The 15,782-nt window shown below is 43.6% G+C and overlaps 1 protein-coding gene across 1 annotated transcript in view; it reads right to left on the bottom strand.

The window, feature by feature from the left end:
* Positions 1-8,050: 8,050 nt before the first annotated feature.
* CREB5 (cAMP responsive element binding protein 5) overlaps positions 8,051-15,782 on the bottom strand; it is a 235,001-nt gene continuing 227,269 nt past the window's right edge. The window contains exons 9-11 of the mRNA XM_054384928.1: positions 10,526-10,756; positions 9,414-9,522; positions 8,051-8,214 (exon numbers count right to left, since the gene is read on the bottom strand). Coding sequence (XP_054240903.1) covers positions 8,051-8,214; positions 9,414-9,522; positions 10,526-10,756 — 504 coding nt within the window. The remainder of the gene's footprint in view (positions 8,215-9,413; positions 9,523-10,525; positions 10,757-15,782) is intronic.

Here is a 15,782-nt window from a genome sequence, read left to right as displayed (position 1 = left end):
CATTAGTCACAGTGGCCTGCTTGGAAGAGGAACAAATGTTGCGATCAGGTTTGGGAAATCATGAATCAGCTATAAAGGGCAGTGTTACCTCGGCCTGAATACATCTTGCTTAGCTCATAGTCTCAGGTCTAGCTATAAGTGTGTGCACAATGAAATAGTCCTGTGAGAGGCCTTCATGAGAGGCACCTGTTTTTACAGACAGATGATCCTCTCTCAATATTTGGTCCTAGAGCAAGAGCTCTGCTGCATAAATAAGCTGTGGCATGACAGGTGATGCAGGAGGGTATGTCCTCAGAAACAGTTCTAGCTAATGGCATGTCTGGATGCTTGGGGAAAACATCTGCTGTACTCTCCTTAAAGAGGGAGCCCTGTCTTTTGCGGAGGGGGAATGGGAACAGAGGGGTGGCTCTGCCTTTTTCCTACCCATTTTAGGAGGGTGAACGTTCTTGGCTAGATTTAGCCTTTTGAAAACCAGGGGCAGAGCAGCAGGAAGCTGTGCCTGTGCCAGGGGCTCCAAGGGAGCAGCACGAGCATGCTGCATGGGAAGTGATCTCCTGCAGTGAGACATTGGGACCAAGTGCTTGTGGGTGGGCTGCTCCTTGTAGCTGTGATTACATCTCTCATCGCTTGGACCCCCTCAGGTCAGGCCATTGCTCCAGGACTGCCAGCAAGGTCATCAAGTTGTATTAATCTAAAGCTGGCTTTCTCACTGGTGAGGTGGGCCTGGGACCATTCTGACTAACTTTAGTGCCAAGGTCTGCATTGGACCAGTTTATAGTGAGAAATGAGGTTGGCAAGATAACAGGGGCATCACAATTAGCGGTAATTAGCCCAGCAGGAAATCCATTTCCAGGCAGCTTTTGGCAAGAGGTGAGGTTGGCGGGGTAACAAGTGTAGAGAGTATTTTGATATAAGCACACTCCAGCTGCAAGAAATAACAGCTTGTCTCGTCCTTATGTGGAGGCCTCACATCAGGCTCCACTACGTCTTTTTGTTTGAGGCTTTGCAGCCTCCTGCTTGGAAGAGCTTCGGGGAACTTGTTCTTGCAAAGTTGCTTTGGTTGCTAGAGGGCAACAGTGGGCTCTGAAGTCTGCAAAACCCCTTGCTCCTACCACCAGGCAGGAGGATCTTAGAATCATAGAATAGTCTGGGCCAGGAGGGACCTCCACAGGACATCTAGTCCGATGTCCCTGCAGTCAGCAGGGACATCCTCAACTAGATCAGGTTGCTCAGGGCCTCGTCAAGCTTCGCCTTGAATATCTGCAGAGAAGGGGCCTCAACCATCTCCCTGGGCAAGCTGTTCCAGTGATCCACCATCCTCAGAGTAAAGATGCCTGGTACCATTTTCCTCCAGATGCAGGATTGCAGCTCAGAATACAAATCACTGAAGAGTAGCTTGGTTTACTTGAGGGCATTATCTATATCCTAAAATGTCCAGGTTACAGACAGAGCCAAACTACTGGAACTATTTGTATTTGAGTGCTTTATTATATTGGAATTGCAGTGATATTATTAACATTTGTACAAATGCACAAAATTCCTGTCTCTTCTAGCTAGAAAGAGATGTAAAAATCTGACCTAGTTGAACAGTCTCAATGAACTTATTGTCCATTTGTAACAATGGGTTCACAATGCAACAAAAAGCTTAACATAAACATATTAAATGCTGCAGCAAGTATTTACACTTATGTACCAAAAAAAAAAAAAAAAAAAAGAAAAAAAAATTATCTCCCTCCAGTAAGGAAGGTGGTTGCTTTACAGAATAAAAACAAACAGACAAACAAACACAAAAAACTTTGCATACAATACAAACAACCTCAAGCCCAAAACTTACTGTGACAGCACCTTTTTTTTTTTTTAATATAACATATATATATATTTATATATAAACTTCAATAGTTTAGGCTTACTCCAAGCAGTGCTAAAAGTTCCTTTAAACCAGGACAACGGCAATAGTCCAAAGATGCAACATTCACCAATGAGTTCTACCCAGTGTTTGGATGGAGCTGTTACAGAGATGGGGACAGAGCTCACGGCCATGGGCTGGGGAACACTTGGGTCCCAATGATAAAGTCCTTGGCAAAACTCTCACTGGCAGTTATTCAGAAGAGTAAATACACATTTCATGCAAAATAGTTTATCTTGTGGAAGCATGGTAAAGGTTGTCTTCGACTGGGATTTCTCTGCAACCTCAGATCTGAGGGGTGAGGGAAAAAAATTTCTCTGGAATTTCCTAAATCCCAGCAAGGAAAGTATTTCCTTTGAAATGCCCTATCAGCCTTCCCCTCTCCCTCACTTCCTGACACTGATGCAGTTTCTGCAAAGCCAGAAGGAGCTGTCAGTCTTCATTCAGAAGGATGTTGCACAGATTTTAATTCAAGAAGGAGCTTCAGCTCTGAGAGTCTCATGGCATGAAATGGAGTGCTTTACCATGAACTTGGGGAACAGGCCCACCAAGGTGAAACTCAACGTTACTAACATTTAAGTTGCATACATGTAAAAATGGAGATCCTGAATCCCAGGTGTTACACATTGGTCTAAATACAGCAAGTTGCAATTACTCTTTCCAGTCCAAGGAGAGCCTGGGAAAGGATGAGATTTTGACTTAAAGCATCAATCTCATGTGTGACTGTGTGCAAACACTGACATTTTTTTGGCCTCATGCAGCTTAATATTTGCTATAAAGTCATTTTGAATGCTATGGAAACCAATAATGGTAAGCATTTTAGCTCTTAAGTGTAAAGCCACTGATAAAACTGAGGTTACAGCTGTAAACAGTCTCTTTTGTCTTTGCAGTAAGATTATTTCATGTGATGAAAAATCAAACTCCTCTTTTTCTTTCTGTTCAAATCACTTGAGATTTTAGATTTTATTGCTTTGTCTGTCCTTAGAAGTTTTTAATCTCTTCTTTTTTTTTTAAAGGTGCTGTCCCTAGTCAAGTTATAAGGCAACATATTTAATTGATTCAGAACTCTAATACATAGTATGGCCACTGTTACCACTGCAGCTTCACAGCTACTGTGAGTTGGACAACAGTCAAAGTGCACAACGATGCACAACAGAGCCAGTCTCCTGACCTTATGATTTACAGGACACTTTGGTTCTCGGGATGAAAGATTATAAACGTAGCTTAGAGGCTGCCTCACGCGCTTTGCATAATACAACATTTATATGCTGTCAGGAAGAGGGTGTAAAGTCTAAGTCACACTGTAGACTGGCTGTTTTCAGCCTCTCTGTTGGGGCAGGTGTGAGAGACAAGTTGTAGATATGCCACCAGTGAAAGCATATAAATGTATTTGGTGCAAATGTTTTACAAGAGTATGTATAAATGATTCAACAAGGGAGAGCAAGAAAGAGAGTGAGAGCTAAAGTGCAATTTAAAAATAATATAAATAATTGAAATGTAGAAATAAGATACTAATTAGTTGTAACTGGTTTTCTTTTATAGGCACAGTTTAATTTTTATGTCTACAGATCAATCTTTTTTCTCTTCTTCCCTCTCCAGTAATCTTCTCTGATGTATAATGGAGTTTCAATGGTCTAAATCTAAGGAACACTGCTTAGTAAGAGGACAGAAGAGGCAATGATAAGGCAGTATAGTGCAACTCACTATGTGATATTAGAAAAGAAACAAGATGGGGTTAGATTTTCCATGGTGATGTACAAAATCAGCCTTAAAAAAGGGGGAAAAATAAAAAGGCTTTCCAGTTATATGTTGACTCGTGCTTTCTAAAATGAGAAAGCACATTTTCCAATACAAAGGAAACAAGGTTCATAATTTGCTTTGCTGTTACCAAAACCAACCAAACAAAAAAAAGCAGATGCTGCTTTAAGAAAAACATTTAATTATAGGAACTTCTGTACAACTGACCTCAGCAAGTTCTTCCATCTTAGATGGGTGACATCTGCTTGAGACCCTGAAGGATTAAGATGCAGCAACACACACCTAGAGTAGTTTATTGCAAAACTAATATTGTAACTTAAAAAAAAAACAACCCAAACAGATTCTGTACAAGAACACTGTTCAAATGGAATGTGTTAAAATAACATTTATTAATAAATACTTTATAAAATTCTATGTGAATACTAAATTAATAGATTCCTGTTTAAAATTGCTTTGGTCCTCATGAATTTTCATAAATTCACTCTATAGGCTTTTAGCTGCTAAAAAGCACATTTTGCCTAAACTAAAAGGCTGGTTTTCAACACTAAATATCGTTGCTTAAAAAAATATGAATCCTCAAAAGTTGGGCATTTAACAACAGTTATAGCTGGCTTGTTAGTTAACACTAATCCACACGCACTGAGGCACTGAACCATTGACTTTCCACTATTTGGAAGATGGGCAGCAGACATTTAACTTCATAGCAGGAATTAACTCCCCAACTGCATGAAATCCTCCATAAATCATCACCACCATCATCATCACCATCGTCCATATAAAACACACCATGACAGCACACAAACTACTTGTCTCCCACAGGCAGCATTATGAATATGGCTTGCATAAAACGACTCGGGGAAGGGGGGCCAGGGTGGAAGGAGCTGGATCACAGCATCATTTCTTTCTGATCAAAGTATTGCAGGTGTCCGTGGCTGAGATCCCCAACATGCTTCCAATGTCATGAGACAAGAGATGCTGTCTGCAGAAACATCTCCTCCTGAGCATGGCACTGGCCGAGGCTTGCTGCTCTACTAGTGCCCAGGAGATTGGGCACGGGAAGCAGTCTGAATTATCCGCTGGTGCTGGGGCAGGGTGCAGAGCTCAGCAGGCCCAGTGACTGGCTGGGTTGGCAGGGCAGGAAGAGAGCAGAGGAGTCTCCAGTTGTAGCTTGTGGAGAAGTGGGATTTCTCCATGACAGAAAGAGCCTGGGAAGTGCATTTAGAGTGACATGCTTAGGAAGAGGCTGCTGCCACCGACCACACAGCATAGGGACATCCCAGAGACAGAGGGGCAGGAATTTCTCCTGCAGCCCTTGCTCAGGCAACCTCCAGTGCCAGGGTGGTAACCAGCAGTTTGAGGAAAGGCTGCAGGATCACTCCCCTGGAAAATAAGAGTATTTGAATGTGGAAGCAAATCTGATGAATAATATAAGGTGCCTGGTACAGTTGGTCCTTTTACTGATGATAAAGCCGATATAAATATGCTGCGTGTTGTCTCGGCCTGTGAACCTGCGACAGAGTTACAAGAAGCAATAGCAAATAGCTTTTCATCCTTTACTTATTTCCACATCACTAGCAAGGATTATACCTAAAGGCCAATAGTATAGAGAGAAGACATTTCATTGTAATTACACATTTAGGCCAACGTGGGGTTGGCTTGCCTAGTTAGCATTAAAAAAAGAAATAATTGAGCTATATATAATACACATCAGTCAAACTGTCAAGTTGCTGAATTTAACAAAACTTAGGCAAGGTTTTTGTATTTTTTTCCCCCCCCTTTTTTTTTTTGTCTTTTTCATGTAGATGCTTTCAGTTTAACAGCTAAATATTTTAATTGAGGAGACTGAATGAAATGAAGCTAAACCGTAATTCTAGTGCAGTGTAGCTCAACTGGGTATTCTAATATTACCATCAACTTTGATTTTTACTTTTTAATGTATTCAAGTGCTACCCATATAGAGGGGGAAAAGTGTTTTCAAATTAACCCTGCGATGGCATTTTCCTTTTCATGGTGAATGATAAAATTCAGATGCAGGGGAAATGCTTATTTGGGTTTGTTTTTTTTTTTACATAGTGGATACTCAACTGGAACATTTTGCTCGCCTGCATATTTGAAAAGAGTTCCCTTGGGAGCTGTGATGAAGTAAAACCATTTAGCTATTACAACTGGAGGTTAAAAAAAGAAAAAGAAAAAAAGGATAGATTCAGTATTTAAACACTTTAAAAGTATATGTCTGTCTAAAATATAATAGAAAATCCTTTACATTTGTGGTTTTTTGTAATTTTTTTTGGTTCTTAGACTATAGAATCAAGTCAAGATTTACACTGTACATTAGAAATCTTCTTCTTTTGAGTGTATTTGCATAAATGGAAAGCAAGCTGTTAAAGAAAAGAATACTGATCAAAAGTTAGTTATCCAGACAAGAACTAATTTGGAAATGGATGATTCTCAGAATTTTGCTTTCTCTTCCAGGCAAGCCCTGCTCTCTACAGCACCTCACGCTTCAGTTGTTTCACTCTCCTTGCCGCACAGAGGAGCAACCCTTTGAAAGCTCATGGTTCCTCTAAAAACCAAAGACACAGTCTTTGAGGAGGAGAACTTTGCTTCAGAACAAAGTGTGTTCAAAGGTAGGGGATTTGCTGGGAATAATATGAATTAGCTTTTGTTGTTAAAGGTACAGCTCAAAATGTTACAACATTTATCACCAGCTCAGAGCTGAGCCTGCTCTCCAGGTAAGCTGCAGGAGGTTTTGCTGCAGACAGATTTGAGAGCAAAATCAGGTCCCAGTAAACAGAAAGGCATTGTAATGAACTGGCATCATCTCCATCTGATTTTCTTACCAATTGGTGGTACCACCTGGGGATGCAGATCAGCTGTGGGGCAGGCCCAGAGTCCAAACAAAAACCTTAATTGTGGCATAAGGCTCTTTTCCAGACCTTCTCTAAAGGTCTGGATTTTGTAGCAGAGGGATTTGCTGTTCTTGCAGTGCTTTCTATTGGCTGCAGGCCTTCTGAAAATTCTGTAGCATCCTAAATAGACAACAATTCCTTACCCATGGCAAACGGGCATTAAGTGCCATTAAAGCCAGTGAAGCTCCCAGCTTGGGATCGGCCGTGGCCACTCAAAGGAACGGCTGCAGAAAACAGATCTTTCCATGGGAATGAAAAATGGCATTTTTCCAAGTGGTCAGAACCGTTACCCTGATTTATTTCTCATTTATAGCCCCTGAAACCTGAGACTGTTAGCTTTCATTGCTAGAGCGGCGCAGCCGGGTTAGGGAACAGATCTTTTCCGAGTTATTACATGCTACATGGAGTTTTCTGTGTTAATGACTGGCAGTGCAAAAGAATTGCTGTGATTCTCAGGTGTTGCTTGCTATGCCTGTACCATGCCACCAAAGCTTTACAGGACTGCTAGCATCAACACAGCTGGCTCTCAATCCTGTTTCACCTGGGGCTGCACTGCTTTTGCCTTTTGCTGTTTATTAAAAACACTAAATCAGGAGTATTTCTATTTGTTTTTAAAAGCCAAACGCTCCTCGCAGCCCAGCTGCAGGTGAAGAGCTAGTGAAAGCAGCAGCTGTGCTGACAGTTTTTAGGTGGGCTTGAAGTTTTTGCTTGTTCATCACCATTCTTTGAGAAAAAGAGAGGTAAGCAAGAAAGCTGTAGAATGTTAAAAAAAAAAGAAAAAGAAAAAAAAAGCAGGAGCAAAAAAAAAAAGCTGAGGAATGAAAAGGAGTGGGAAAGGGAAAAGGAAGGTGTAAGAATAACTGGAAGAGAAAAAAGCCAGGGCAGGGGAGAGAGAAGAAGTGGTACAGCTAGACAAAAGAGCACATTATTTGGGCTTGATTTTGTCCTGATAGCCACATCCTATATAACCGCTTTGAAAGAGGCTCTGCATGCAAGATGGAGTCTGCTGATAGCACAATGCTAACTCATTTTTTATTATGCTGTCGGCAGATGCCCTCTCTATATATTTATAGCCTAATTAGTTACCTATGTATTACTCTGTTTAATACTTTTCATGCCTCACATTGGTTAACAAGCTGCAGTTTAACACAACTCCTTATTTCTGAGGCTTCAGGCTAGATTGGTGGGAAGGAAACATGACTATGTACAGAAATAGTTAGGTTTATAAACAAGAAACTGGTACCAAAAAAACTGGAGAAAGCACCAAAGCATTTCTCAAGCTGATAGCATATTAATTGCATAACTCCCTTTATGTAACTAAGTATAAAAGACATTTTAATAACTATAAAAATGAAAGCCAGAGTCTTTCAAGAACTGAGGAATCTTCCAGGCTTGAGTTACGGTTGCAAAAGTCCTTAGCACAGAGGACGCTTTGATCTGCTACCACACTCCCCTAGCAGTTTCTGATCAACCACTTTTAAAGGATGGGGTTGATGTCTGTTCTGTGGCTGGCGAGCTGGGTGAGAGTGGAGCTTCCCACGACGTCGCTGACGGAGGAGGAGGTTGTGATGGTGTTGTGCTGGATGACTTGCTGCTGGGAGCAAGCTGGGACCGGGCTTGCAGGAGGACTGCTCTCAGGACCTGGGAAGGAAGTGAGTGCACAGAGACAACACATTCATTTTTCCATCAGAGTAATGAGCCCAGGTTGAATGACACTCCCGGAAAAGGGACATACTACTACAGCAGCAACGTTAACAACCTGAGGCCTGCACAAGTCCTGGGATTTCAAAATACACAGCTATCCTTTTTCTTCTGTCCTTTTTCTGGGTTTGGTTTTTTTGTTGTTGTGTTTTGTTTGTTTTTTTTTTTTTTAAAGCCAGCTTCTCAGATACCAACCTGACTTCAGGAGTTGGGACCTTGAAAAAAAAGTCCAAGACCTTAATGATTATAAAAGCAATGTCCGACATCTTAAGGTCTGTAAAACCAGTTGGGATGCTTAAAATGCTTTATTTGCTCCAGCATGAATCAAAAACAGAGTGCAGTGCACCGCAGCACAGAAAATCTAATTCAAGCAACAGTTGATAGGCATGTAATGCAATTATGTATTTTTTTCATTCAGTGCTGCTAAAGAGCCAGATGCATAGTGATGCAGAGGAGACAGAAATGGGCTCTATTTTAAGAGAATGCTGCAATCTAGCAAATATTAACCCCCCGAGGCCATTCTGAGCTGTTCTACAGCCAGTTTGACCCTAAGTTACCACATTTGTAAAATGCATCAACAAGGCGAAATCTATTCAGTGTCTTCACGTGATGAGAATTTAAAAAAGAAAAAGGGAAAAAAAAGAAAAATAAGAGTTAAGAAAGAGTTAACAAACCTTGGAAACCTGTGCCACGCCTGGTCTGCGCCACTGTCAGAGCACAGTACCATTTTCGCTGGAGGGGACTGTAATGTTTTCCTTTTTAACTTCCCTTTCAAGAGTTATTTTAAGGTGCTGGCAGCGCTGCGCCCAGGAGGAGGACTCTTGCAGGTTTGGAGCTGTGAGTTCAAGCAGGATCCTCCACAGGGGAGCGAGTGTCCATCCATGTGCATCTCCTTGCAGAAGGGAGGGGTGGGGAAGTCTAGCTCTGCTGTCTGGGATGCAAACCAGGGCTTTTTTTTTTTTTTCCTGGTTTTGAGCAGGGCTCAGAAAATAAGGGCAGGAGACCGGATAGCTCAGATGATGTTTGAGAAGACAGGTTCAAGTCATAATATGACCGACAAGGGGTTCTGGAAGGAGGAATTGGAAACTTTGCTTTCCTGTGAGGAGTGTGGAGACACTGCAAACATACCAGCTACTTACTTAGATATCCTTGCGATTCTTTCTGCATAGCTGTTATCGGACAGTCTTTATGTGTTAACAATAACTGTTTCAGCTGTGCTACCTCATTTTTCAGCATGGAAACTTCATTCTGGAAAAGAAAGAGAGGGTTTGGTTTGCTCATACGGCTCAAACCAGGTTCTTCTGCAAAGTTTAAACACAGGAACACAGAAACTGCTCCACAGCTTTGCAAAAATGGCACTCAGTGCTCGCTTGCTGGGTTTATGTTGATATTTTTCCATGACATTATCTTACAACTTCTTCTGAAGACAGTTTGGCTTCCAGATTTGGTGACATAAACCGACAAAAGAACCAACTTCACAGCACCAAAGATATTTGAGGAAATACTTTAATCCACTTAGGAAACACTCTGGCTCTCTGCATCAGGACAGGGTGGGCCAGACCCATGGGGACAAATGGCAGCCTGCTGTGCTTTGGGGCATGGTGGTGGGGCTGCAGTCACCTACACCATATCATTTATAGTTCTGCTACATACAGTGCCTGGGTGCTGCTCTCATCTCTGTGTTTTGGGGGCATGTGTTTTGGGCAGTGTCGTTGTGCACATGGTCTTTCTGCTCATGGCAGCACACAGGCACATCTCTCTGTGGGGCAGAAGTAGAGTGCCCACCATAAGGAGGGCAGCGCTGTAAGAAAAGCTTTTATTATTTTGGGGTATTTTCATCCATCTGTTCCATTTTCCTTACTGGTAGATTGATCTATTTATACTCCTATCTTGCTGGCTTTGAATAAGGGTTTAGTTACATGCACTGTTCTGAAGAAGTAAGTCTTTTACAGCCAACTTAATGGCACTTCCAAAAATAATCCCCACAAAGAGCAGTGACAAGGAAAGAAAATAAATACACCTCCATCTAGCGAAGGTTTCTAAATCCCAGGACAGCTTTTTCCTGGCTTCTCCCACTAAAATGTAATTATTTCTTTAATTGATTAATCAACTTTGATGGTGCCCACGCTGCTGCTCGGAGCCAGCCATGTGGGGGCAGCCCCGAAGGTGGCAAAGGCCTGCAGGCACCGCCAGCCCCTCCAGGCACAAAGAGCCTCTCTGTGTCCTCGGGGGCGCGGACAGTGGCTCACACCTGAAGCTGCATGTTTGTCTGGGTGAGCTCTTCTGCTTTCTTTTCCAGTGACATCACCCAGACCTTCCTCTTCTGTCTGCAGCGCGTGGCAGCAGCTCGGTTCCTTTCCAGAAATTTCCGCCTCCTCTCGTCCGGGTCCTCGTCCACCACCCTCCTGCGGCGACCTCCGGTCGGCTGTGGCGGCTGTATCGTCTGCGTGGGCTGCATCTGCTGCGCCGCTGCCGGCGAAACCTGCTGGGGAAGGAGAGGTTTGGCAGGGGTGCTGAGGGGGGCACCTTACAGAGGGAGGATGCTGAAATGGGGAGGCAAATCTCACACCCTTGTCCTGCCCTGGCAAGGTCTGCAAAAGGTGGAAGGCCGCGCTGGCTGCCACTCGTATTAGCTGCTGGCGATTCCTTACTGTGGTCAAAGGGGAGATCTTTGTGAAACAATCCTCAGAATATTAGTAGGGAAAATATTTTTCCCCTTACGGTTGGCTATTGAAAACAACATTCACTTAGGTGCTTTCTCTGCCACCATCTATTTCAAACCTGAAATGTCAAGTTTCTCTCAGCAACTGTTTTAATCAAACCAGAGGACTGTAGTGGCCTTATTTCTGTCTCCAACGCTCTCCCTTTTTCTGTTGGGTTTTCTTTTTTTGGCAAATAGCCTCCAAAATTTGACGACATTCCTATTTCACAGGCTCCCCCGTCTTCATCTCAGGCTTTACCAACTCTGGAGACAGAAACTGCAGTGCTCTTTGCACCTGAGACCTGTTTGGAGCTGGGAGGACCTTGGTGCCCCTCATTCTAGGGGCAGAAGAAGGGATTTAGGTACCTGAACTCAAACTTGCATTTTGGTATCCCTGCAATGCATGGAGAAGGGATATTCCTCTTACCAGGTGTTTTCATTTGATCCCTGTGGATGCTACAGTCCTTTCTATTTAGCAGTCTGGTTTGGACATTACAGGCAGAAAACATCCAGCCCTGATGCTATGAAACTATAGAAAACTAGGTATATGCAAGAGAGTAATGATGATGGGGGGAGCCCCATGTAGTCTGTGCTCCAGCTCTGGGGCCAATGAAATACATATCTCTGTCAGGAAACTGCATGGGAATAACCAACTGCCTGGGAATAGCCAACTTCTGCTTTCCTACCTCACTGTGGCACCCAAGTCACAGTGCTCTTGGCTGTGCTTGGGGCTTAAGACCCTAACTCATGGGTCCCTTTGCCCAGCTGGAGCTGCTGCGGCTCACATTGCTGCTGCAGCTGTGGCACAGTCTGGAACAGTCTGGAAACTTGGAATTGTTGACTCATAATTAACCCTCTTGTTCTGGCAAAGACCCAAACCTCCAAGGTGCTTCCTTTTGACTCCAGGGAGTGGATGTACTCAGCGCTTTGTCAGACTGAGCCCTGAATTTCAATTGCAGCAATTAACATATGTTTGCCTAACACCTCTGTCTGTCTCAATTAAAACGATACTATCGTCTTGCAAGGTCGCTTTTCTGTCTAGAATCTCACCACAAACCGTGAAGAAGAGTTTGTTCCCTCCCCCAGCTGACTTGTGTCAATTAAAGTGGCAATTTTATGTGCAATTATTCTGTGCATCTGATAAGGATTTTGCATAAAGCTGAATTTACTGCCAGCTTTAGGTTGCGCAGTCAGGGAAGGTCTCTCACAGGAGCAGGAAAATGTTTTAAAATAATCTTGTAAAAATAAGCCAACCTGCACTTTTGGAATGATTTTTATCATTTCAGTGTGTGTTACCTCCGTATGTTTGCTGGTAAAATCTCCAACCCTCTGTCCATTCCAGGGGTTGGAGTTCCAGGGCCAGCACCACATAGCACCGCTGGCCAGCACCACACAGGACCATTAGCCAGCAACACACAGGACCAGCAGCTGTGGTCCTTGTCCCCACCATCATCCTCCTGCTGCTGCCAGGAGATCAGTGCATAGGAATTCTGTGGCCTTCCAGTACCTTAAGGGGGCCTAACAGAAAGCTGGTGAAGGACTTGTTAGGGTGTCAAGGCAACGACAGGACTAGGGGGAATGGAACAAAACTAGAAATGGGTAGATTCAGATTGGATGTTAGGAAGAAGTTCTTCCCCGTGAGGATGGTGAGACACTGGAACAGGTTGCCCAGGGAGGTGGTGGAAGCCTCAACCCTGGAGGTTTTTAAGGCCAGGCTGGATGTGGCTTTAAGCAAACTGATCTAGTGTGAGGTGTCCCTGCCCATGGCAGGGGTGTTGGAACTAGATGATCCTTGAGGTCCCTTCCAACCCTAACAATTCTATGATTCTATGAATGCCATCTGCTCCCTGCCCACCGAGGCCAGGCATGCTACCTCTTTAGCAATATGTTTGAGTGCAGAGGCCTCAGAGATCCCTTTTAATGTCATCAAAGGCCTTCCATTTTCTCACACATAACACCTTTCCAGACCAGAGATCTGTTATTTATATTTCTGGACACCAAAAGCTTTCCTTCTCTCATTTCTCTCCCTGTTCATTCAGCTTGAAAATGTCTTGTTTCTTAACTTTCTCAGTGGGAACTGCTACACAGGTAGAAAAAGAGAACTTACACAATTCTTTTTTCTTTCCTCTCATATGGTCATTTTCTCCTGAATAACTTGTGATTGATTTTATTTTCAGAATGTACCAGTCAGTCTTTGGGCAGCTGGAGCCCATTTTTGGAAGGACAAAATCTTCTCTCTATCTCCGGCAGATATTAATTATAAAGGATGCCATTACATCACTAATAAGGTCACATGAGGCTTACTAGATAGCTCTTAGCCCTGAAACCTGTTGGGCTATACCTTAGTAACTGTCCAGGCAACATTCTCTAGCAGGATTTTGTTGTCCTGCCTAGGGACATCAGAAGGAAAATAAACATATATTAAAATTAAGGTTATTTTTTTTTAGAAGATGCTAATCATCTATCCATAATGAAGACAAGCATAGGACACTAAGAGAATTAAACAACATCCAAACATCTACTCTGCCTAAAATGTCCCTCTGGCAAGTTTGAAATCAAGAATCACAGGATCATAGGATGTTAGGGGTTGGAAAGTACCTCTGAAGACCATCGAGTCCAACTCCCCTGCCAGAGCAGGACCAGAGAATCCAGCACAGGTCACACAGGAATGCATCCAGATGGGGCTTGAAAGTCTCCAGACAAGGAGACTCCACAACCTCTCTGGGCAGCCTGTTCCAGTGCTCTGTGACCCTCCCAGTGAAGAAGTTCCTCCTCATGTTGAGGTGGAACCTCCTGTGCTGTAGTTTCTATCCACTGCCCCTTGTCCTATCCCAGGGTGCAAGTGAGCAGAGCCTGTCCCCTCCCTCTTGACACCCAGCCCTCAGATATTTATAAACATTGATTAAATCCCCTCTCAGACTTCTCTTCTGCAGACTGAGCAGCCCCAGGGCTCTCAGCCTTCTCATAGGGCAGTGCTTCAGTCCCTCCATCATCCTTGGAGCCCTCCGTTGGACTCTCTCCAGCAGATCCCTGTCCCTTTTGAACTGGGGAGCCCCAAACTGTATGCAGTATTCCAGGTGAGGTCTCTCCAGGACAGAGTAGAGTAGAATCTCCCTGGATCTGCTGGACACACTCCTCTGAATGCACCCCAGGATCCCATTGTCCCTCTTGGCCACCAGGGCACATTGCTGCCCCATGGATAACTTGTTATCCACCAGCACTCCCAGGTCCTTCTCCACAGGGCTGCTCTCTAGCAGATCACCTCCTAACCTGTACTGGTGCAGTTTATTCTTCCTTCCCAGATGTAGACACTGCACTTACCTACCCTTGTTGAACCTCATTAGGTTCCTCTTTGCCCAGCTCTCAGTCTGTCCAAGTCTTCATAGGACCAACACAAGAACAATAGTATCATTTTTATAGTAGTTGAGGCAACGTAGCTACAACTTGATAAAATACCTCTCTTTCTCAGACAGATACCTATCAGAAGGTGATTTCTGCTTTTAAGCTTGGTCTAATACTTCTCTCTGGTCTTTGCAATTTACCACAAGACTTATACCCATCCACTTGTTTTATGAAAGCATAACTCACTGGGTTCCTGCATGTCAAAATGGTAGGTGAAAAGCATGAAATGAATTCTGACATTACAAAAGGGTGTGGAGCGGAATAACAACCACCTCAGCATGGGAGCACACAGTTTACAGCAGTGTGGACCACGCTCTCATTTGGCAGGTGGTTTGGAATGGAAGAATCTGGCTCAGAAGCATAAGGAGGTTAATAATCAGTAAAATGCACCATAAAATTAATGTCTGCTGGAACAATCTGAGCCCTAAAGAGACCATTATCATGGGGACTATGGGTGAGCCTAGAGAGGAATAACCATGTGGTTATTACTCAGCAAAGCTTTCACTAATGTATCTGTTCAGAAATCACCATTGCCATTGCATCCTGTGGGTAGATATGCAGCACGAGCTCTGCAGCACCCCAGGGAAGTCACTGACCCTAGAATTCCTACTCCATCACCCTCTATTCCCATCCTCTTGGTGATACTTACACCCATGGTATGGTCCAGGTGAAGACCACCTTGATCCTTGATGGGGCCTGTTGCCTTCAGTGACATGCTGTGCATAGCAGAGCTCATCTGACTGCACAAGCCCAGCTCCAGAGACTGGTGCTGGAATACAGGGTGAATCTGACAGTGGCTGCCAGTCAGCCCACATAATCTGTAACTTCTTGCCCTCTTGCAAGCCTTTTGGCATGCCTAGCTAACAGGGAATGCAAAGCACAGGAAGTCTAGGCTGTCCTAACTGGAAGAGTGTAGGAGACATGACCTGCTCAAGTGAGTCCAGAGGAGGGTCACTGGCTCAATGATGTTAAAATTAGGTTTGTTTTCTCTGGTGGCTGTTTTATTCTCCTTACCTGTTAGAAATGGTAATAGGGATGCTTTGCAGTAGAGCTCTGTACCATGCTATCTGATTCACTCACCTGCATTAGCATTTTTTCCTCCCAGCCTCTCAATGAAGTGTCAGTGCCATTACCCTTGTTTTAAAAGCCTCAGAAAGGTGACTTCAGCTGAGCCAGGGATGAAGTCCTCAGTCTGCTAAGCACAGCTTTATCCTTATTCTCTCATGGATCTCCAAGACAACCATCAGGTTACTTTTGGTTTCTCTGTTATGAAATAATGTCTTTTTATGGGAGTTTTTAAACAACTCCAAGGAAAATAACTCATTAACAGATGGGAAAATAATTGAATTCATGTAGTAAACACTGAACTAAACTTAGGAAAGCTCCGGACATCTTCTCACAGGGG

Source organism: Indicator indicator, chromosome 11 (assembly GCF_027791375.1).
Source record: "Indicator indicator isolate 239-I01 chromosome 11, UM_Iind_1.1, whole genome shotgun sequence".
NCBI lineage: Eukaryota > Metazoa > Chordata > Aves > Piciformes > Indicatoridae > Indicator > Indicator indicator.
Note: the sequence above shows the minus strand (reverse complement) of the source record. Positions and strands in the feature narration are given on the sequence as shown.